We start from the raw sequence: 24,262 nt of genomic DNA, 5'->3' as shown, positions 1-24,262 counted from the left end.
GTTCCATAAAGTGACAATCTGATTCAATAAACCAATATTTATCAAATTTGATGACCAATCAGATCTGGACTTGATAATTTTACCAAACTGATGCATAGTTTCACATTCAACCTGTATTTTACAATCTGTTCCCATTGACTGAAGTTGGACTGACCGTCAGTCATTATCACAGTACAAACTCAATCCATTGTTTTACCCAGCGGCAGACATGAATTCAGGATAAAACTAAAAAATTTAGCATACTTTGTACAGATGCAGGAAATTTGTCTATATTTGTGTCCAGTGGCATGCATAGTTTAAGTTCAGTGAAATAACAAGAGCTCTGTCCGGATCTTGACCCTAAAAACCAACCCCCAAAGAAGGAATGTTAATGAGTCAAAATTAGAAAGTAAGAGTTGAACACTTGTGTAAGGATGTAGGTTAGGTAGGGCCCCAGCTGACTGTGCATTGTTTTTTCCTAGGTTTAGGCAGCTAGGTAAATGCCATGAGAATCCCTGTACCACCTCTAATGTCCCTCAAGGTAATGTACATCGAAAGTGAAAGACTCGAAATTTTGCTCAAACTTTCCTCAATGAAACTTCTGACCATTCTCTTACCAAAGCAAGTATAAAAATCAGGAGTCATCATGAAAAATTTGGTTCTAGCAAAACTTAATTATCTAAGATTTCGCAAATTTTGAAATTCAAAATGACGGCCATCCTTGTGTTAACTCTATGGGGAAAAATAAAGTTTCCGATTTTTGAAAAACTAAGACAGTAAAAACGTTTCTTTCACCAAGAGCTTTAAAATGAATGTCACAAGTGGTAGATCAGAAGAGAATGGATAAAATTTGAAATCCCGTATTTCTGTCCCGTAGGCGTGTTCTACCTTAATGTGATTACATCAATGTAAAATGGGGAAAACTTTTAAAATATTACTGTGAAACCTGCCTTAAATAAGACACTGCTCTGATAGGAATATAATTAAGATGTAAGTTTTCAACAATCACATAACATATGAGCATTATCAGTGTAAAGCACATTCCGTATTTTTGCTGATTTCAGAAAAGAAATATGGTTTGTGAAGGCATTGAAACTTTCGTAAGTGTCCAGCTTTATTAACCCTTTGAGTGCCAAAGTCAATTTTTGTGGCCTGTATAAAGCATACCTGCTCAATTTTTTTCAGATTTTTGCCAAAATTTTGATAAAAAACTGTAGCCAACGAAATGTGATGTCAATTTGGTCCAAAATTATCAAAAACATTACAGAAAAATTCATAGAAATTGGTAAAATGTTGCTCTAAAATTTTGGTGGGAAAAATTACAGCATTCAAAGGGTTAATTGCTATGCCAATAGATTCTATACAAGGTATGAAGCCCAGGGATGAATTTCTGAAAGTATGATTCTATCTTGTTTACAGGACAATAGGAAGAAGAAGGAAGAGAAGAAAGAAACTGCTCATTCAGCTGCTGTATACAAATGGGCCATGCAGAGAAAGAGATAGCTGCTGTATACAAATGGGCAATGCAGAGAAAGAGATAGCTGCTGTATACAAATGGGCAATGCAGAGAAAGAGATAGCATAGAATAGTCTGTCAGTTCACACACTTTGATGTCATCTACACAGAAAATCCTTCCATGTGCTGCCAATGACTGAGAGGTTTCCTTGACTGAAGATTGCTCTGATAATGTTGTCTATATTCAGGACTGCGTGTATGGAAAATGTACAGTCATTGTAATGTTTATCATGTGACTGACCTGCAATGCATATTATTGTCATGAAGTGGATTTACATACAAAAGTTTTATACATACCTGTACTCCATTGTGTTACATAAATTATTTGAGGACATGTCTCATGTTTGAAACCATTGTACATTTTCCTTGTCAGTCACCAGATTTGGACAGTGTGGAACTTTTTGAGGGATGAGGGGCATTGGAGTTTAAGAAACATCAGTATATGTTGTTGAATCAGCATCAGTCGTTAACTGTTTAGTTTGCTACACTTTCATCAATGATAATCCAACAAGAATCCAGGAAATGAGAATACCTGTCAGTCAGATATGCTTACCTACCTGTATAAGGCTGAACAAAAAAAACTGTGCTGCTCCGATAACTCAACCTACCCTATTTTTTACCTGCCTACCCTAAACTTTTTAGAGCTACGTAAACACGGAAGTAAAAAAAAAGAAAGAAAGAAAAAAACCTGTAAAATCACGTGTTTGTTACGTGGCATTTGGTTTTTGCTTGAACAAAAATGTCTTTTTAATATGTATTTTTTCACTTTTAAATGTATGATATATATAATACATTTTTCAGGAAATCTTGTGGCCAGTGTTTGACGCCCTGAACCCCTGAAAAATGCATATTTAAAAATAAAATTATTTTGGAAAAAATTCCTGTCCAACCTACCTATCCTGTTTTGAAAACCATGTAATCGGAACAGCACAATTTATTATTTTGGGCCAAATAATATGTCATTCTGTTGAGGAAAGTTGTAGTACTACAAATGAAAAATTCAGTGATAAAAATCTAGTCTGTTCAGATCAAAAGTTTAACTGACAGTAATGCAGCTACCAACACAGATGAATTTCCATGCAAAAAACCCAAAAAATATTGGTAGTTGTTGTTGAAGTAACATGAGTAGTTGGCCTTTTAGGTTGCCATACTTTCCTAAATGATAATCCAACAAGAATCCAGGAGATCAGAATAGCTTTCAGTCAGATATGCTATTTTCACAGGCTTGCATGTAGCTGCTGTATTACCACAATAAGTGGCAAGGTATGTGTATGATTTGCAAGACTGTTCATCAACATAACTTTTGAAATCCCTTGTGTTTGTGAACTCCTTCAACTGTCATAAAATCTGTGTTGATAAGAAAATACACTGCAAGATATTTGGATGTTGATAATACCAGTTGACGCTTTGTTGAAATTTTGTCAGTATACAACACAGCCTCTGTTGTCATGTTCTCTGTTCCAATTTTGAGTCAGCAGTTTGAAAAATATGCACAGATGTTATTCTGTGATTGTAAAACGACTTTCTGAAATAGAACTGAAGTTTGCGTGATCAAAATGAGGTGAATACAAATTTGTCAGTACCACACACTGACCAGGATCACTTTGCAAAATAGCTATATTTGAAATCTTTTACTTTTCACAGATGTTCTATATTTTGCAGCACCCTAGACAATGCCTGATGTATGCCATGTTAAATCTCACATGTTGCAATAAAAGAAAACTGTTCCCTGAAATAAATATATGTGGATCTCATAGCGTCTGAAATACTCTTTTATAATTGTCAAAGGAAAAATGGGAAATGGGAAAACAACAGAAATTGAAGTAGTACATGGAGTAGTCATGTACTACATGTCAGAACTTGCTCAAAGGAACTTTAAAATGTTTAGCATACAAGTGCTACTTGTGCACAATAAATTAGGTTATAATTCACCTGGCTTTATTTTGGCAGAACTTCAGTTGCAACTTTAAGCAATATGAGAAAATGAACTGTTGTTTGTATGGCGAACTACTTTGCATATTTTCATGTGGAGAAAAAAGACTGATGTTAACTAAACATTTTAATGATGTGATCACTTTAATCACGAAAGATTGATATTAAAATATCTTCAATGATATATGCAAATAAAAGCACTGGTAGCTTTCAGTTTCTCAGTAATTTTCTTAGATGCTCTATGTTTCATCTGTGTTTAGATTTGCTACTTCAAAAAATCAGAAAAAATATAATAACTTAAAAAAAGCCGACATGGACCGAAATGTGCATTGGCAACTTAACATGCACACCACAATGGAACATATACGTGCTTGTATCCATTTGAAATCAATGTCTTTGGATGGTTTTTGTGAGTGCATGTAGATGTTGGCATGAGTGTAGGTAATCTATCACACGTCATCAAAAGGCTAAAAAGAATTGTGTATATGTGTCCAAATACATACACACTTTCATAAAATTGCTGAGCGTCTGAGATTTTCATATGTAAAATTTTTTAACTTGTTCCTGGTTCTAAGTCTACCTACAAGTAGGAAATGTATGTTTAAGCTTGTACTGCCATTTTAAGCCAAAGCTTGTCTTTTTAGACATGTGGACTAATTTAAGTGCCACCGGTGTTGAATATTAATATCTTATCAGTTTTGTAGGAGGTCAACGAATGTTTTTGTTGAACTTTCTTTGAGTAGGTCATGACCGTTAATAAATTACAGGACAGTGTACAGTTGTCTCGTGACCACCATTCTAAGAGTGTACTCCTTGAAGTATACTATTTCTTGACAAAACATGTATTATCTTAACTAATTCAAGTTTTATTTTTTCGTGATATCACTTTTTTGTATAGAAATAAAAAATGTTAAATAAAAATGGTACTGTGGGGTATATAAATATTTTAAATCCTAGAACTTCTATTACTGGAAATTCAGCTCTTGCAGGACAGTTATATATGTTGTAATAATTATGCCATTTGAGGGGTTCCAAGTAACTATGACTCAGCCAACCATGGCACATCCGGGTGCAGCTACTTGCTAGTGTTGCAAATATTGACTGTGAATTGATATTGGTCATGTTTATGACTTTGTTACTTGAATAAGGGCATATAGCTGAAGGGACTGATGTGCTCGGTAAAATTCTTGGTATATCTGAAAGTTGTATAGGAGAATAGAGAACCAGTTTAATCATCTTATTGCGCCTAGAGCTCTGTTCAGAGATTAGGGGCATTACAAGTGTACTTTATTATTATGCCCTTTAACACCAAAACCACCAACAGAAGTGGCAAAAAAGTGGACTGTATGACTGTACAACCTGACAAGCCCTGAGGAGCTAGATTATTATGAGATTTATAACTGAGAAAGGATTTTTTTCTTAGAGACTGAAAGACAGCTCTAACAAAAATATCCTTGGTTTAATAGTGGTCATTTTATGCATTACAAACATATACCTTTCAATGAAAAATCTGAAACATGGAGAAACAATTCCCTTTCAGTTGAAGGTATAGAATGAAAATTATCTTAGGGATGGACCATTAGACCTCGGGAGGGGGGTGGTCACAATGCAATTGTGAAATTTTTTTTTACTATCGTAAATTTTTAATTTTTTTTTTCCAATTAAGATTAGCTGTGCAAATCTTTTTTTTCAGAGTAAATTTTCAGATTTATAATTTTTTGTTAGTTCGTCGCTGTCTGAAGATAAAGAGGGCAAAGATGTGGTGCAGATGGGGGTCAGGAGGGGTGTGTCCCCTGCTGCTGTTGGAGCTTTTGAAAAATAGAGATTAAAATGGTGTTATTTTGTGGCACTTGGGGAGCATTTTTTTCAGATTACACATCTTCCTCTGAAACATGGTCGTCTTGCTCCTCAGTAGCTTCCTATAGTTTTTAAAATTGACTATTTTGGTTTCCTGGCTTCCCTTTCTACTACCTGGTGAAATGCCTACATTCACCCCACCAAACATCACATGCATATCTCATGATTTACAATTGATTTTGACAAGCTGAGAAACTGTTTGCAAAATACAGTGAAATTTGCATATTTGTGTTTTTGATCAAAACATCTATTTCTCTGTAGCAGCATGTCCAAATTGATTGGATGTGTATAGATGTGGTGAAATTTCAATATTTGTCTTTTTAGGCAATTTGTGCCATTCATGGTCAAAAAATCTGTATTCTCTGAAAGGGCTTGTCCAATTTCTTTGAAATTTGCTACATAAGTCCCTTAAGATTTGTTTAAATCATGCTCTTTTTTTGTGGTGGAAAAATTCTTCAGATAATTGTCATTCAGCATTTGCTACAAACAAACGATTATTCATGCAGATTTATTCAGTATTTGCTATCGAGAAACTTTCAAAGTTCAACCCTTTTGTGTGTCTTTGTGTTGGGATTTGTTGGATTAGATGGCATTCTACGTAGTGCATTGTTGAATGTTAAAAAATGTGTTGCTGTTGTTTTTTGAGGCTGATTTTTGAGAAAAAAATTGAAAATGCCTTTTAAAAAGCAAAATAATACATAATGACTTGATATGTTGTTTTATCATTATTGACTTGTTTTTACTTGTTCACCCATTCTTGTATTCGTCATTGCAATAAAATGCTGTGAAAAAAATGAACCTGATGTGGCCTGCATCTGTTTACCTTGATCTTAAAGGCAAATACAACTTTCTGTCTTGACAACGATACCATAGTTTCAATGTTTTACCTAGTGTACCTGCTTGATTTATACGCAGGAAAGAAGTAGAAAACAGGCTCTTTAATTTTATAATTAGTGATCAGAATACAAAAGATAAGATAATCACAACTTCCAGTATAAGGGATACAGTCACTCTAAATGTATAAATTAAAATTAAAAATGTGCCTGGAGGATGTACTAAAAAATACAGAAAGTTGCTTCCTGTCGGTAAAATCTAAAAAAAATTCAAGATTTTAAAGACTTTTGCAGATTTTTTTTTTACGCATTTGTCTTCTTATTTATTTTTTTTTATTTTGCAAACTAGTTTGAAGATTTTTTTTCCTAACTTTCTGCTCTGAAAATTTTTTTTCCTGTTTTTTACCACCCCCTCCCAAGATCTAATGGTCCGTCCCTTATCATGTATATGTGACTGTGTATCAATGTATAATATTCTTGCTGCTTTCTCATACAATTTTCAAAGAGAAAACAGTCAAGGATCAGGTTTTATTATCAAATTGCAGATTTCAGCATAATGACTTCAGAGACTGCAAAACAGACTTTCAATTTGCGAACATCTAGATATCGCGGGTGTATCTCTGATATGTTGCAACTGAATGATTTTATTTGGGGCTGTTTCATACGATTATGTGATTGTGGGCTGGTATATCTTACAATTGAAAACACACTGATCTCCTATTGAGCATTCCTTCCAAAACATGGTGACCCTTTACTATATCACCATTATCAAAAACAGGGTTGCCCCCCCCCCTCCTCCGAGAAACTGACCAGTCCCTTTACGTTTGGGGTAAACAAGAAGTGGGATTCACAATCTTGGGAAGAAAATCATTTTTTGCCTTTAAATATTGGTTATTTCCGTTTATTTCACACATTTTACACTTTTGGCAGTTCTGTGGTCCGGCGGATTGGTATGTGGTAATTTACGTAAACAGGACACCTGTGGCAGAGACTCTTATCGCCGAATTGAACACATACCGCGCGTGCGATGAGAACTCTGCAGTGGAGAATGATTTGGATGTGCACATTGTGCTCCTAATCTCCTTTAGAACAAGGAAGCGCGTGCAGCCAAATCTATTTCAAGACGCAGCCGCGCATGCTAATGGGGTAACGAATCGCCGAATTGGATCGAAAAAGTTTATTGTTAGAACATTTTCATCGATGTTTTCAGTAAATAATGACGTCTTTATCAAATCAACGGCTTCGTTGAATGCTAACGTGAGTAGGGCAGTGACTATTCAAACATTATCCAAATAAACGCCATTCGAAATATTTAGAGTTGTGGAAGAGCAACGTTCCTGTAGGCGAGCTCGTAAGGGCGCGCGCACTTTCTTGAACATCAGAACATAAACAAATGACATACCGATCCGCAAGAGGAATGTGCTAAGGCTTCCTGATCGTTTTTGCAAAATTGTGAATAGACGTTTAATTTTCAAGTCCCAACGTGCATGAATTACATCCAAAATGTTTTCCTAAATTTTGTATAGTTCTATATGATATATAATGAGACATTTACAGCCCTGATACGTATTTTGGGGCCCTCGGTCTTACGATAGATGGGCCCTTCCAAGGTCAGGTACATCCGCTGCACTACCTCGGGTCCTACGGCCCTAATTCGGGCCAGAGGTAGAGCGGCGGGTGGGCCCGACCTTGGAGGCGCCCATCCGCCGTACGACCGAGGTCTCTAAAATTCATATCAGGGCCGTACAGTTTTTTAACTCCGCTGTCAACGACGCTGAGCTTTAGAGGTAGGCTGATTGTCCGTCGTCGTCCGTCCTTCGTCCGTCGTCCGTCAACAATTGCCTTCTTCTCTGAAACCGCTTGTCCAAATTCTTTGAAATTTGGTATGCAGTACACTCTTGGTGACCTCAGTCAGATTTGTTCAAATGTGGTGAAATTTGCGTGTTTTTTTTTTGGGCAATTTTTCCTTTTTCCGGTCATAAAAATCTTCTCAGAAACTGCTGGTCCGATTGCTTTGAAATTTGATATGCAGGTCCCTAGGGGTGACCTTTGTCAGATTTGTTCAAATTGTGGTGGAATTTGCATATTTGTATTTTTAGGGATTTTTTATGGCAATTTTTGCTGTTTTTGGTCAAAAAATCTTCTCTGAAACCACTAGGCCGATTGCTTTGAAATTTGATATGCAGGTCCCCAGGGGTGACCTTAGTCAGATTTGTTCAAATTTTGGTGAAATTTGCATATTTGTATTTTTGAGCAATTTTTGCTATATTTTGGTCAAAAAATCTCTTCCTCCGAAACCACTTGGCCTATTGCTTTAAAAATTCATATTTAGGCTCTTAGGGGTGACCTTAGTCATATTTGTTCAAATTGTGGTGAAATTTGCATATTTGTATTTTTGGGGCAGTTTTTGCTGTTTTTGGTCAAAAAGTCTCTTCCTCTGAAACCACTGTGCTGATAGCTTTGAAATTTGATATGCAGGTCCCTAGGGGTGACCTTAGTCAGATTTTATCCAAATTGTGGTGAAATTTGCTTATTTGTAATTTTTGGGGCAATTTTTGCTGTTCTCGGTCAAAAACTGGTCTTCTCTTAAACAGCCTATTTGACTGTAAAGTTATTATGGAGGTCTCCATGAGTGAAGTGAGTCATATCAAGTCAAAGAATGGTAAAATTTGCATATTTACATTTATTTAAGGGCAATTGTTTCCGAAAGTCAAAGGAATTATTTTGTCCAAAATGGCCTGTGCAATTTCTTTTGACATTTGCTGTGTATGTTTCTAACGTTGACTTGGGTAAGATTTCTTTAAATCATTACAATTGTATATTTGTGTTTTTTGAAGGTGATTAGAAAATAATTCTTTTATGAAAACACTGGTCAAACAGCTCATTTATTGTTTGTTGTATAAATCATTTTAATAGCTGCCTTGTGTCATTATGCCAATACCACAGCGGAGCTGTATCGGCTGCTATGTCGCTTGTATCATATATCTGATATGGAATGTTACGAAATAGTGGTAAAATGTTTTTAATAAATTTATACGATTGGGGAATTGAAAATTAAACATATATTTATAATTTTGCAAACGATTGGGAAGTCTAGCACTTACGTCAATAATTCCCTTCACGCTTTCGCGCACCAACATTCTATTCCCATGATGCTCTTCGTGTCCAGCGGCTTCGAGGGCAAGCTCCACACAGAGGATAACGCATAATTCTAACCTAGCTAAGGAGTCTAACCCGTGGCAGAGACTAAATACTAGCTGTCGGTCAGACTTCCCAGCTGGGTTAAAATTCCTAAGTAGTCTTTGCAAGGAGAATGCTTTGAGGGTACCACTTTGCGTGTATTGTCTATTCTTTAGCATAGGTCTGCTACGGTCAGATTCATATTTCGCCTGTTTTCAGACTCTTTCTGTCAAAAAAGTAAGCTAATTAGCCATTTTGTATATAATAGTTTGCTAATTATTTAATGTTTATGGAAATCTTGAACATAAAATTTTGTCGTCAGTACACCTGCGGATGTTTATTAAAATTATCGGCTGTTGCTTTAACAAGGGATGTCATGCAAAGGGTTATATTAATGTTACTGTCGTACGTCATATTGAATGTAGAGGCAGGCATGAAACATGTAAAGAGTATGTACAAAAACTATTGGTGGTTTTAATATCCACAGAGGAAATTCATTGAATAACATTTTCAGCTCGGAGCCAGATGGGACCTCAGCTCATGTAAACAGACGATAAGATACTGTGGCAAACATTGGGCCGTATAAGAGAACACCACTAGTCACGCGTTAAGTAGAGGAGACTGGTTCTATTTCTATGTAAGGTTTTCGTTGCAACTACTTAAAGTACACCGCGCCTCGATTATTGGAATTTTGTGCACAGTTCTGCGCAGTGTGTCACAGTGCACTCCCGGTATGCCAAAACAGCCCTTTTTCCTGATGTTTGTCTGCATATTTCTATTGCCACCACTTATCACTTGTAAATATGATTCGACCTGTCCAATTATTGGACTGTAAATTATATAAAGGAGTTAACGCAACTTTATGAATTGTTTTATCACAAAGACAGTGGATGCATAGGAGCAGAATATTCCCTAAGCTTTGTAATAACGCACTAAAAGCGGAACTTTTAGAGTAACTTGGCATTTGAATTGTACCTTTTAATTTCGCTCTGATCTATGTAATGCAGTTTAAACAAAACATTACTATTTGTTATTTACATCCATGATATTCCTATACTTTACCATCATTTTGTTACCATGGCAACCAAAATTACCGGGCATCCATCCAAGCTATTAAACCATTCATTTAGACCAGCTGTGACTTCTCCTACCTTAAAAATGTAAGTGGTGACCCCTTAATTTTTTAGCCTTATTTTCTTGCACATAGCCAATATATTTTAATCTGAAAGTTTCAGCAAAAGTTTAAATCTGAAAATGGCAAAAATAGTTTAAAATGTGCCAATTTTACAAAAATTAAAGTACGTAATTCCACATTGAAAAGGACACCGAATGATGATATAATGCAAACAAATACCAACTGTGTTTAAATTAAGACGTGTATGATAGGTTCATTCCATAATCACCGGAAAACATGACTAGACAGCCAAAATAATAATTTTTAAGGCTGTTTCTAAAGGGTAGTAGGAAATATGTCTCCGCCAGGAATAATGACCAATAGAGGGCGCCATATCCCCAAAAGTAGATGGATGACCCAATATTTTTATTCCATCAATAAGACATGTGGGTCATATTCTATCAGTACCATAAATTTCAAAGTGATCAGAAAACTTTTAATTTTGGGGTGCGTTCTACCTTAAATCTAATTTTGCCAAAATCAGAACGCTTGCTTATAGTCTAGTCAAAACATAGGGTTCCCATGTATCCCATGGATGTATTTTTCTAACCTACATTTTTGTAATTCTTAGGGTGTAGTAAATGAATTTTGATGTTCCCAAAATCAAATATTGCCCCATGGCGTCATTTGGCGGCCATCTTGGATTTCAACAAAATCACTTATTTGATACAACTTTTGAATTGGGCATCACGGGAAGAAAACTAAACATATTTTTCGGGGTAATTTCGGCATTGGAAATCAATTGCAAATACTGTTTTCATAATTTAAACATGTTTAACAACTGAAATTTTACAAAATAGGGTTAAGTGTAACGCTTTTCAAAACTCTTAACAATGTAGTCTGCAAGAGACTACAAACGTTTTGCTGAAGAGATCATTGTTTCAGTAATTTTAGACACAACAAGCTAATCGAAAACCCAGTTCCGCCTCTTTAAATGTCGTAATACTAATGCCCTTCTTGGCTTTACAGTTTGAACAAAGTCTTACTACATGTACCAGTCTAAAGGTACGATCATACTCATCCGGAATCCAAACATTATTGGTCGAAATTTGTTAATACATAGTCAATTGTTACAATCACAGACACAAAACAGCACAGAAAAGACAACAAAGTACCGGTACACACAACAAGTCACATCCGTGAAAGAAAGATAAATGGACCTCTGCTTAAAAGACTCAGAACTGATGTAACTTTAAAGATTCAACGACACATAAAATCACTCTTTGGGTCTTGAAGTCGACTTACGTTACTGCCCAATATTGCGTATCGCCCTTGTGGTTAGATAACAGGCAAGCGAAAGTAACGGGTGGGTGTTAACCTCTAACCAAAGTAAGTCGGCTTTTCGAAGTTAAGCGAACCCTTATCTTAATACGGACAAACAGTCTTTCATACCCTCATAAATCCCACGCCCGTAATTTTGAGGTAAGGACTTTCTTTGCTTTTAGGCTGACTTACTTTGTGGACTTATTTCGCAAGGACTGCTGAGTACACTTTCATGTCAATAACATGGTAGAATCGACGTGAATTGTACCTGTTGGTCTATACGCAAATACAATGAAAATCACCACAGTTGCATCTAAGATATTGTTTAATTGATGGGACACACTGAACTCATCAGGCTAACACAGTGGGATGTTAAACCAAATGTGCCACTTTGTTTATGTTTAGCAGGCATCAAGTCTAAGATTATTACAGCAAGATTACACAACAGTAGATTGGATTATTGGATACCTGCGAGGGGGACCGCCAGAGGATCCAATTCCGCTCCAGAGTAAGAAAACGGGAAACGCCCCTAAGGACTCCAGCAAGGCCCAATTCCGTTCCAGAGTAAAGAAACGGGGACGACGTCCCAGGGAACGCCAACAAGGCCCAATTCCGTTCCAGAACAAGGAAACGATTACTGACACCTGATAGTGAAAAACCAAAATCACGAGAAGTAATTTTACTGACAGAAAACAGTATATTTATGTGTCCGATTAAAACAGAATTGCGAACTGTAAACTTTATAAAAGGAAGTGTAAAAAAAAAATGTGTCACACCACAGAATACGAGTCCGTACACAGTCGTATAAATTAAGGCGTCCGGAATACGAGTCCGTACAAATTACGTCCGATAGTGACAGCATTATGAGCAGTAGCGACAGTGACAGTGACAGCGTCTGATTAAAAACAGCCTTATAGCGAGAGCAAGAGCCATATCCGTGTCCGCGGGTTTGTTTTCTTGGTAGTTTACAACTTTGCTTAATACTTGACCATAGACAAAGACTATGTTACGCACGTTAACGTTGTCACTCTCGTGGTTCATTTATAATATATTTATTTTTTCTCTTAAAATGAATTTGATGATTACTTCTGTGTATTTTGTATGGTTTTGTGAAAACAGGGCTTTTCTCAAAGGATTCCATTTCGTCAAGAAAGGGCTGTATATCTACACCAAGGCCTGACCGACACCTGACCCTAGCATTGCTAGGGTCTAACCACATATGAAGAATTTCATAAAATCTTAGGCAGACCAGAAGTTTATCTTTCTTTGTTAATTTATGAGCGGGCTAATTAATAATGCGATTGTGGGCATGTGCACTAATGATAAGAATAATGGTGGCATCAATGCCACAACTGGGATTGATATACATATTATACTTGTTGCTAAAACACCCTGGACCACATAAATCCCATATTTTAGGCGCCGTGCTAACCTGTATGATTTCCTGTATTGTTCAACCTTATTCGCCAATTGTATCGTCAATCTCTCTTTATCCATTATATATTAATTACATTTTAACATAAATATTGCAATCTGACTGAAAAATAAACCGATTTCCCGTGTCTTTAATAAGTTTTAAAACCCAGTATTCTTGTAAATGATGCGTCATGTCATCATCCTCAGCGTTTTGAAAAACATTAATGAAATCCACTCTCTTAAAAAAATTCAATTTCTCACATTGTCTAATAAAACTGAGAATATTATGATACAATTGGTCATCACGTAGCCGTTGGCCTGGATTAACTCTTAGGACGTGTCTATTTATTCGACGCATGCGGCACCATTCTAATTCTATAGTAAATCCAAATAAGTCTTTATGCCTATCCAGAAATTTCGTGATATTTTTCTCACCAAACATAATGGCCTATATATTACATTAAGAATAAAAGTATTCCCCCTGACATTAATCCGCCCGCGACATAAATCAATTCCCATTTCTTTTGAACTTCGGAGGGCTGGTAATACGAACTTAACACAGGTTTGGGAGCGACAACACTATTTCTTCATAAATTTGTAAATCTTCATCTGTTGCTGACAAGTCTGCCTCTGCTTTGTAGCTTTTATCTTTCTTCATTTTTGCCAATCATACACTTTCTGTCTGTATTCTCGATACCTCGGTATCTCTGTTAAACTTTTCAAGCGCCCGATCATGTCTCTCACGTTCTTTTACCAGTTCTGCCCCCTGACCTGATAACTTTTGACCTAGAATCGAACCACCTGTAAATGCTGTGGCGTTCAGAACTGCACCCAAAACTGTTATTCCTACAGCGGCAGCCATACTATATTATATATATTCTATATATTAGGATTTACAGGAATTATATCCTTTTTCTCAAGATAATCCTTAGTAGCGACAGCGCCAATTATTGCACCACTCAATTTAATAAATCTGTTAAAAGATAGTTTACCGGGATCTCCTATATCAAATTTAAATATTTTTTCACCAAGCATTGCGTATGTCACAGTCAATCCTGTGATTATTGCTCCATCATAATTGTATTCACGACAGTTTTTGTGTCCATGTTCTATATCTTTTGTTAGAAAAAAGTAAAATCAGAAAATTATTCCATATTATACATCGCATTCGGACTCGACTCAAACAAAGTTCGAGTCCCCTCTGGTAGCATCACTGCTGTTGAACCCGAATTATTTCGGCTCGACTCGAACTTTGTTCGGGTCCCTCCGGCGTTATGTCTCGCCTCAGTGGACACTTATGAACCGCCCGATTACTGTAATATAACCCAAATGCAGTCAAAGTTACACCTAGTATTCCGAGAACTAAATAACAATTATTGTACCAGTTCTCCGTTGGTACTGTGTTCACATTCTCCCATTCTTCTGCTGCTGGACTCGAATCGATTCGGTTCTCTGTCGCTTGTGCTTTCTTTAATTTCTGTTCGCGATTGTACGCAGCCAAGCGTTTTCCCGCGGCCACACGACCTGGATGCTTCTCCTTCTTGGGTAAAGTAATTTTCTCTATCTGACGTGTCTCCTGTTGTGTTTCTGTCGTCACCTGTTCCGTCTCCATTGTCTATATACTTAGGAAAAATTTTTTTCCAATCCACATGTTTTGCTGTTATTAAACCTCCGCTAATTAACGCTAACACAGGACCAAAACTGTATGCCACCCGACCTGTTACTTTTCTCAGTTCAGTATTTAAAATGAAATCTTTCTTTAAGTCATTGCTCAGTTGTTCTACAGAATCAAGCGGCATCGTATAACTTAGCCCCTTACTCATTAATTCTAGGAAACTGTTCATAATATTTTCACTAATAAGTGCACTAAACCGCGACTCGTATATCTTAAATATGTGATTAACCTGCTTTTCATTCAATTTCTGGACATTATCTATCGTGAAATCTTTTCCCAGAAAAGCTTTACTTTGCCCGCTCGCAACGACACAAAGCAATCTTTCTCTCTTAATTTCTGTATCTGTGATCGTCATGGTTGGTGCCTCAGGCGGCACACCCGCGATCGCGGGCCGTGTAACGGGACAACGTTTGCTTCTTTTAATATCTCATTCATACTGCTTGCTATATTCCACAGAAAAAAGAATAGGTAACGAAATTTAAATACTAATAAACTTATGCAGCCAAAGAGCGTAGCATGGACCATCAATGAAAACATTTAGCTGTATATAAGTGAAGATATTATTCCAACCAGAATTCCACTGGTAAGAAGTCCAGTTTTCATATGGGTATGAATCGGATCATCATCAGAAGCCGGCACTGAAGGCAGCAGTGGATCTTCGACCCGAATTGATTGAGGCCCGGCATCCGTATCGGTCACTGAAGGTACTACAGGCTCAGCGACCGCTCTCACCACCTTTGATGACTCTCCTTTCATCTCTGCCACAGCAGACTCTAATCTCTCTGTATTCACATCATCGTTATAACCAAACTTCATATTCTCAGTCGCATATTTCAATTTATATTGTATCCGACAACGGCGGGTCCTGTCTCAATTATCATCCTACTAGGAAGTAAATACAAATTAGGACTAATCGCCATATCCAACTTGACTTTCGTTTCAGTGACAGTATCCTGGAACCTACGATACATAGTATAAGTCTCATTTTCAGAAATCATATCTTCGAGGAGTACAAGAAATTGTTTCTGTGCAAGCGAAGCACCCCCCGTCGCACCCGTAATGGGGCTTCGTACTCTAGCCTGTGCGCCAAGGATACAATAAACGTACGCACATATACTGTCGCTTAACCTCGCCAGCCCAGGTCTTGTCAATCCCTTACCTTTTCGCGCCACAAATCTATTATATTGACCGACGGTTTCTGTATTTTTCATAAGATATATTCGTGCTCTATCAGTATCCTGTCGCCTGATCTTATGCAGACCGCTTCTGTAATACATATCCTTCGGTGTTAAGAAAAAATCATGGCCATTATAGATAGTGTTTCGATCCCCACCCCCTGTCGTCCACGTAAAACCAAGACCCTTATTTGGTCCGTCCTTAAATCTAAAATCCTGACGATCTGAGATCCCGAATTCCTTACAAAGCTGGTTATATTTTTGATGATCATATGGGTTATCCAATGGGTTAAAAACTGTTGAATCGGGTAGGGCAGCACTCATCTCATTTAAAACGCGTCTTATTGTATAGTAAACATGGAATCTAATCAATGATGCAATTTGGGGAGCCTTGCTGGCACTTCCCTTCATCAGTAAATGATCTTCAAAACTGATACCGCATGCCGTTGTCGCGCAATAAACAGCATAATTTAACTGTTGGGGCCAGTATCTCATATTTGGGCGTGCCAACCATTCATTGGATTCCTGTGCTGTGGTATGGTTTAATACTTCCTTTCTAAAAATATCTCTGGGACATGAAATGAACTTATCCGACCGACTCACATAAATTTCAAGATTAGTGAGCATTTGCTTTAGGTCGCCGTCTCCCTTGGGAAACATCCCAACACTGGGTTTTACATTATCATTTAATACGAAAGTTGCAGGAAAAACTGCCATCCTATATTATACTAAAGATATTTTATACGGATGCCGCAGTCTGAAAATAAGTTTACTGAACGCCCGCTCCTTTAATTCCTTTATGAGGTCTGCCACTTCTTTTTTTCCCAGCTCTTGTCCGTACTCCTTGATAACAATTTCGTTATCCGTTTTGCTTGGAGTGTAAAATAATACTAACATGCCAATATTCTCGCGGAATGGCTTAGACACACTTGTATATTGTTGCGTAAGAACCCATACACTAAGATTATCATGTCGGGCGCTGAAACCTAATTTCACTAATTCGTCACTCCTCCGTTTCATATCTTTCGAACTAGCACAGTCGTCTAATACTATGAGACTCCTACTGCCTGTGAACATCTTATGTACTAACTGTAGAGTTGCGTCAACATCATCAAAACCTATAGGAAAAACATAGACATCATCGTCGCGGTATATAAACTGTTTATCGTACGCCTTATTATTCTGAAATGTCGGGCAAATGAATATCACATATTCAACTTTTAAAGTAAGGTCCAGTCAGCAGTGACATTAAGAACTCTGTTTTGCCACAATTCGTGGACCTGTAATGATCATATTAAATGGCGGATCTACCCACATGATTGCTCTCTATATATATTAAAACATTATATGTTTCAGTCTACTGCCCTCTATCGTCATCATGGCATCTGATAGTACATATATGTTTGCGAACATGCGGATATCGTGTTGTTCATCGGCATCGCCCACAGTGACGGCAGTAACTTTTTTACGAATTTCTAACTGTACGCCATATTTAGTATTGAAAACTTTAAGCCCATTGCCATGATACCTTTCATTTTTGAAACTACGCAAGTCAATAAATAAGCAAAACTTATTCCTCAGAAAATCAGTCTCATCAACGTTGATGACGCAACAATCTTTATCTTCCATGAAGTAGCGGCGGACCTCACGCCAAAAATGTCTCGGTTCTATTTTTTGCGCATAAACTTTATTCGCTATACCTTCTATGGTAACACTCACGCTTGTTAACTTCGGATTCACAAAGAGCTCACTATTAATTTATCTTGGTCCTGGCTTTTGGTGAATAAGATAACCAATCCTCTTATGCTTTTCCGTGGCAAATTTATGTTCTCATTTATAATGCTGTCAGACTCCTTGAACGGTATTGTTCTAAAATGATGCACATGTTCGTATAGAAAACTTTTACCTCCATTGTAGTAGCCGGCAATGTCCCGCGCCAGATCCTCATCCTTCAGTGTCTCATATTCCATCTGTATATTAGTGAGTCGATAATTCACTGTATTACTATTTGGAGTGACGATTAATTGTGTAGGCTGTGCTAATTTAATTTCCCGCTCTATGTGACTACCAAGTGCAGACGGATACGTCGCGCCATGATCTTTTATAATGGGATGATTCAGCCGAATTGCGTATTTTTTCTTATAAACATCGTAAAGCAGATTATCATCCGCAACACTATTATCCGCATCACCAGCGCCGCTCCTAAGTTTTCTCATATTTTCGGACTGAATGCCATACAATGTCATATCCATGCGGTCCTTCTTGTGCTTATAGAGATCGCGGTAACACTCTATAATGTTATAGTGATTGAGATCTAATAGTATCTCGCCCTCAAACTTCAGGACGAGGCGGCTTATGATATTCTTGGCCACATTCTGTACCACCCGATTATTTGCGTGGCCACTTATCTCTAAATCGAACACTAAATCGAAAGTATCTGGTACAAGGACGACGCCCGTCTCTAGCTTTGGACAACGAATATAAAGTGTTTCGCCGGGTTGCGCCAGACTTGGATTATGAGTGATCACATGATGTGTTCTTTCTGCTTTGTTACCTCCTGGAATTTTACCACTGTACATCGGCGTCAATGATTTATGGTAAGGCATTTTTTCTTATATAATATAGCCAAAATAAAATGGCAGAAGGAAGAGAAAATATTGAATTAACCGAATACGGTTTTGATGAGCCAGCAGCCGAAGACCTCAGCGGCGAAGTGGAAACATATTTTATTGAAGAAGAGCGAAGCCCCAAATCAATTCGGGTCCAGAACCCTTTCACAGAAGTTGATCCATATTTACGGGGAGGCAGTAGATTAACTTCCCAGAGAGTAGAACTCACCCAACAAATGATACAACATTACATAAGAGAAAATAATATTACTGATACTGCCGATATAACCGAACTGCGTACAAATGCTAGAATAGAAGGCAGACGTTTGTACTATAAAGGTACTCAGTTAAATCAGACTAGAAATCCAGGAATGTTTTATGCACCAGCCTCTTTAAAAGGAGCAGGGGCCGCTGAAATTAGAAAGATTCTATCAAGAGCTCAGTCACAGGACCCGTTACACGGGCCCGCAACGGCGCCCTCAGCGTCGGCACGAAAAGATGATGTACTGAATTTACGCGTGTCAGCCGCCGATCTTACAGCAAGTGATGTTGGGCTGCTTCGGGACGAGCATACTCGTCTTAGAGGCGACGAGACTGCTGATCATACGGATAAAATAAGAGCCATCGATGGTTTGATAAATGAGTATAATAATGAAAACCCAGAGTACCGCGCCTTAGTTGATGAGTTGAAGCTAGCAAATATGGAACTGTCTCAGCTTTATAAAGCGAGAGACAAATTGTTGAGTCAGCCCGAAATGACAGTCGAACAGCGAACAGATTTAGCAAAAATAGATGACCGCATTGAATTCTTATATGATCAGACGACGATCACCCGTGACGCACTAGCTCAGACAAAGTCATTACGAGAAGTTGCAAATGATCCGCAGCTGTCCTTGCGGGCGAAACTTACTGAATTATTTCGGCGGCGGGGTCTTACCATTGGTTCTCTTTTAGTTGCACTTGGGATGACAGTGTCGGCAATAGCTTTGGGGGTCACTGGGAAAACAGGTCGGGCAGGTGGGGGCAATACACCCGAAGACGGTGGTGGCAGCAACGGTGTGTACCCGAAAGCACAACAGATAGTTAAACAGTTTGGAAACTGGCTGAAAACACTGGCCTCAAAAAGTGCCGCCGCTTTGCCCGGAATAATTGGTAGTATTGTTAGTTTTATACTGCGCTCGGCTGGGACAGTGGTAGGTTTTATTGGTGAACAATTATGGATATTCCTCACGGCTGCTACTTTCTATTTATTAAATAGGTTGACCTAACTACCTGAGTAGTCAAATTTGGGCTCAAAATCTTTATTCCAAGCATCATAGCCAACAATGGTTTCCCTACTGAGTGGTTCAAAATATACACGAATTCGAAAACCAGGGAAAATGAATGACAAAGGTGAAAACGGCGGCGCTTTGCCCATGTAGTATATCTTAACACTGAGAGATTCTGTTGCTCGCGGACCCGTCTGAAAGACCTTGCCTTCTATGACTTTGGAATAATCGGCTGCGAAATCAATAGGCTGTGTTACTATTCTCTCCGCGTGTATGTCAAACTGAAACTTTTCTGTTTCCCAGGTACTCTTTAAATTACCAGAGTCATCATATATTCTATACCATAATTGGTACCACTTTCTTTCCTTGAAGGGGAACTTATCAACAGAGTTTTTGCTACCTCTTTTTTCAGGCCAGCAGCGGGCATAAAGGTGGGTTTCAAGGCAAGGTCTATGTGACGTATCTGTCGTGGTTTCTTAGTTTGTATGACTGGTTTAAGTTCCAAAACAGGGCGCCCCTGCTGCGTCGACTAGAGATATTGAAGGCGGCGCCGATATTCCCTCCTCTCTTCGCTTTATTTATACTTTCACTGTCAATATCCTTTAGGTCACTTACTTCGAGACCGACTAAGCTTATCGGGTTCGGACTCTCAGACCCGAACACATTCGGGTCCGTATTGCTTCGGGTCTCCATCGCTATGCTCTATTATAGTAATTCTACACAAACACTTACAGGAAAACCATTGAAATTTATAGGCTGCCCGTCCTGATCAGTTATCCAAATACGCATGGAGTTAATATAGTCGACACTCTTCAGCGGCATAGCAATCGGCCGCGCCACATCATAGATGACTTTTTCACAAATTTCGTGGGTATCTTTGAGCGGCAGCACCTGTAAATAATCGGCTGGTCGCGCGTCACCGGACCCGAATTGATCCGGACCCGAATTGATTCGGGTCCGAGAGTCTCCGCTGCCAACCCCGACATAGTTATCGGCCCTATCTATGACATCACAATGTATTATGTATTCACTTACTGTAATAAAATTGGCTCTCCGCGGCCCTAACTTAGACTCGCTGATGCTCTCTTTCTTAAACCCAAGAAGGCCCGCAAAGTTATGTTCTGCATCGAACAGGATTTCCCAGTCCTTAGCAAGTACAAGTCGTACCCGACCAGTCGGCTTATGTTTTTGAAAAGAGATACTATTAGGCAGATTGATCGAATCATTCAGTGTTTCTATATTGTAATTTCCGAATGCAAGTGTCTTAGTTCGGAGGCCTCTATTTCCTGCCTTGTATACGAGTGCATTGTTCGCCGCCGTAACATTAAACCAAGAGTTATAGAGTGTGCATTGAAGCAACTGTATGTGCCGGAAACCTTGTCCTTTGACATCAATGGCTGGATAGAAATTGTATGTCATAGATGATTCACCTGTTTCGGTATGTAACCAAATTTTCATTCTTATATATATATTATATATAGAAAGAGAAAAATGGCAAGCAATTATGGACTAGGTGTTATAGATCAATTAAATCCGGGCCTGAATGACCTTCTTGATGTCCGGATTCCGATTGATGTGAAAAAGAATAGAAACAATAATAGGGACTATTCTTTACGTTGGATTAATGGTACAAAACATTTTATTTTAAGTCCTGCCGCCGTACAACAACATGAACACCCGACTGATCTCGGGGATCTAACCGATGTGTCCGATGCCGACATTGCAGCAAGGAAGGCGGCCAGTGACGCAACTCCGTTCGGTTTTACTTGGAATGCAGCAACTAGCACCTTTATGCCTTATGATGTCCCCCGAAACATAGAAGAGCTCCTAGATACTCTAGTTTTGGCAGACTCGGGCACGGCTGGTGTTCCCTTTGTACTTGTCTACAATGAAACAGAAAGGAAATATGAAATGAGAGACCTCCGACACTATGTTCGGCCGTCCCCTATGTCACCACTCCTTAAATTAATTGGTATACCACTTCATTTTAAAGTATCGCCACTCACTACTATCCTACAAACAGATAACACATTTGTCAGATGGATTAATTCAGGCGAATGGTATTGTAGCTACAGGCGCACAACTGCTGGTGGTCCAATCACTTTATTTAAGGATGCCACTGGTGTCTTAGGATTAAAGGGAAGCAATGCAGGGTATCCCCTGCAGTACTTGAACTCCAAGGGGATACGCGGCACCTTCCCACTATTGCTGATGGTACATTCATGATCCGAATGATAAAATTAAATAGTGAAGATGAACACGACCCATTGATCGGCGGGTTTTCCATAAAATGTAATAAACGCACCAAATGCGCTGTTATCATATTTCTAGATAGTAATAATATCCGGGAGGGGGCTAACTTAAATTTTGTCGGTGATGACGTTGAAGAATTAGATGCCACGCGCGACAATACTGATGCCACACTAGATATCAGTACCATTACACTGAAGCGCGTGATAATACAGGATATTCGTTATTTCAAATCATCACTTAGTTCCGATGAAATTACTTCTCTTTTAAGTATATAGGAGGAAATGGTGGACGTCAAGACGGAACAGGCACTACGTGACATATACTATAATCCGGAGACAGGTTTTGGGGGCGCCGAATCTCTCTACAGAAGGGTTCGGGAACAGTACCCTGATCTCAAAGTGACCCGCCGCAAAGTTAAAGAATGGTTGGATGCCCAGTTAACTTATACATTACATAGACCCGTGCGGCGGACCCAGCGTGGTCGACGCATCTTCGTTACTAGAATCGACGAGCAGTGGCAAATGGATCTCGTAGAAATGGGTCAATTTGAGCGCGAGAATGGCGGTATGCGATATCTGCTAACTGTAATAGATGTACTGAGTAAATATGCATGGGCAGTCCCGATAAAAACGAAAACAGGTGACCACGTGCTCGCGGCAATGAAGGGAATCATAAATGACGGCGAAGACCCTCAGACCCGAATCAATTCGGGTCCGGATCAATTCGGGTCCAACCGCCGGCCGGATAAGCTGCAATCAGACGAGGGGCGTGAATTCACTAATAAAAAGATGCAAGATTGGCTCGCAGAGGAAGGTATACATTGGTTTCATACATATAGTGACAAAAAGGCGAGCGTGGTTGAGCGCTTTAATCGCACGCTGAAGGGGATAATGTGGAAATATTTTACGTATAAGGGTACGCACAAGTGGGTCGACGTGCTTCCCGAATTTCTCAAAAATTATAATGGCAAAGTTCACAGTAGTATTGGTATGAAGCCGCGCGATGTGACACCAAAAAATGATCATGTTGCATTTCAGGCGCTCTTTGGCCATGAAATGGCGGCAGACGGTAAGAAACTAAGTTTAGTGTAGGTGAAAGAGTACGTATTACTAAATATAAGGGTGTCTTCAAGAAAGGTTACTTGCCGAACTGGACAGAAGAGATATTCGTGGTCCGCTACATTGTCTATTCGAAGCCGCCTGTGTACAGGATCGAGGACCTCAGCGGCGAAGAGATTCTGGGCACTTTTTATGAGGACGAACTGCAGGCGGTCAACGACAGTGGTGTCTACAGAATAGAGAAAATTCTCAAGACTAAGAAAGTCAAAGGTCAAAAGTACTACTTGATTAAGTGGCGTGGTTATCCTGATAGTTTCAATTCATGGGAACCTGAAAGTAATGTAGTCAAGTCTGAGTAGGAACTTCTTAAGGAACTTCATAAGTACTTGGAGAAGTTCGTGCGGGCCCGAAGCAATTCGGGTCGAAGTACCTAGAAAAGTTATTCAACAAGTGCCAAGGTGCTGGTCTAGAACTGATAAAGTTATACTCTTGCCCAGACTTGAAGCCACCGGGCCAAGTTTTTATTAAGTAGTTGCGCAAGTAGTGTTCACTCAGTGCATCCCGGCGGGCCGTGTGGGGATAACGTGTACAATTGTATAATACTACAACAAATGAATGGTTAGCAGAGACTTACCCGCTTGGGCGGGCTTCCGTTACCGGAAGTTAGCCATTAGGAATGGCCCCGTGTTAACGGGTTACCCGCTTGGGCGGGCTTCCGTTACCGGAAGTTAGCCATTAGGAATGGCCCCGTGTTAACGGGTTAGCCGCTTGGGCGGTCTGGTTCCAATTGATTAGATCTATTGTGAGTCACTTCCTGCGGAAGCTCGCATTCGCGAGTCACTTCCTGCGGAAGCTCGCATTCGCGAGTCACTTCCTGCGGAAGCTCGCATTCGCGAGTCTATTGTTAAAACTTTGTGAGTCACTTCCTGCGGAAGCTCGCATTCGCGAGTCTATTGTTAAAACTTTGTGAGTCACTTCCTGCGGAAGCTCGCATTCGCGAGTCACTTCCTGCGGAAGCTCGCATTCGCGAGTCTATTGTTAAAACTTTGTGAGTACTTTGTGAGTACTTTGTGAG

General features: G+C 39.0%; 2 protein-coding genes across 4 annotated transcripts in view; both read left to right on the top strand.

Annotated features, from left to right (window-relative positions):
- Positions 1 to 24,262, top strand: part of LOC139141862 (probable U3 small nucleolar RNA-associated protein 11) — a 248,198-nt gene that overhangs the window by 13,788 nt on the left and 210,148 nt on the right. The window contains exons 8-9 of one of the 3 annotated variants that reach the window (XM_070711602.1): positions 1,399 to 1,463; positions 1,502 to 4,348. In XM_070711602.1, coding sequence (XP_070567703.1) covers positions 1,399 to 1,463; positions 1,502 to 1,520 — 84 coding nt within the window. In that variant the 3' untranslated portion in view covers positions 1,521 to 4,348. Of the gene's footprint in view, positions 1 to 1,398; positions 4,349 to 24,262 lie in introns of those variants that run through there. The other 2 variants (XR_011554264.1, XM_070711601.1) reach the window with 2 other exon arrangements.
- LOC139142970 (uncharacterized) lies at positions 22,411 to 23,546 on the top strand. Its single transcript, XM_070713164.1, has 2 exons — positions 22,411 to 22,942; positions 23,287 to 23,546. Exons 1-2 carry the CDS (start codon positions 22,411 to 22,413, stop codon positions 23,544 to 23,546), a joined length of 792 nt encoding a protein of 263 aa, XP_070569265.1.

The sequence above is a fragment of the Ptychodera flava genome, chromosome 10 (assembly GCF_041260155.1).
Source record: "Ptychodera flava strain L36383 chromosome 10, AS_Pfla_20210202, whole genome shotgun sequence".
NCBI classification, from domain to species: domain Eukaryota; kingdom Metazoa; phylum Hemichordata; class Enteropneusta; family Ptychoderidae; genus Ptychodera; species Ptychodera flava.
This window is presented reverse-complemented; position numbering and strand designations above follow the sequence as displayed.

What these genes read in the sequence shown, in the direction of transcription:
- LOC139142970 (XM_070713164.1), top strand. Translation starts at nt 22,411, where the DNA reads ATGGTGGACGTCAAGACGGAACAGGCACTACGTGACATATACTATAAT. An exon ending in AGATTGGCTCGCAGAGGAAG is followed by an intron (nt 22,943 to 23,286) that starts GTATACATTGGT and finishes CGAACTGGACAG; the next exon opens with AAGAGATATTCGTGGTCCGC.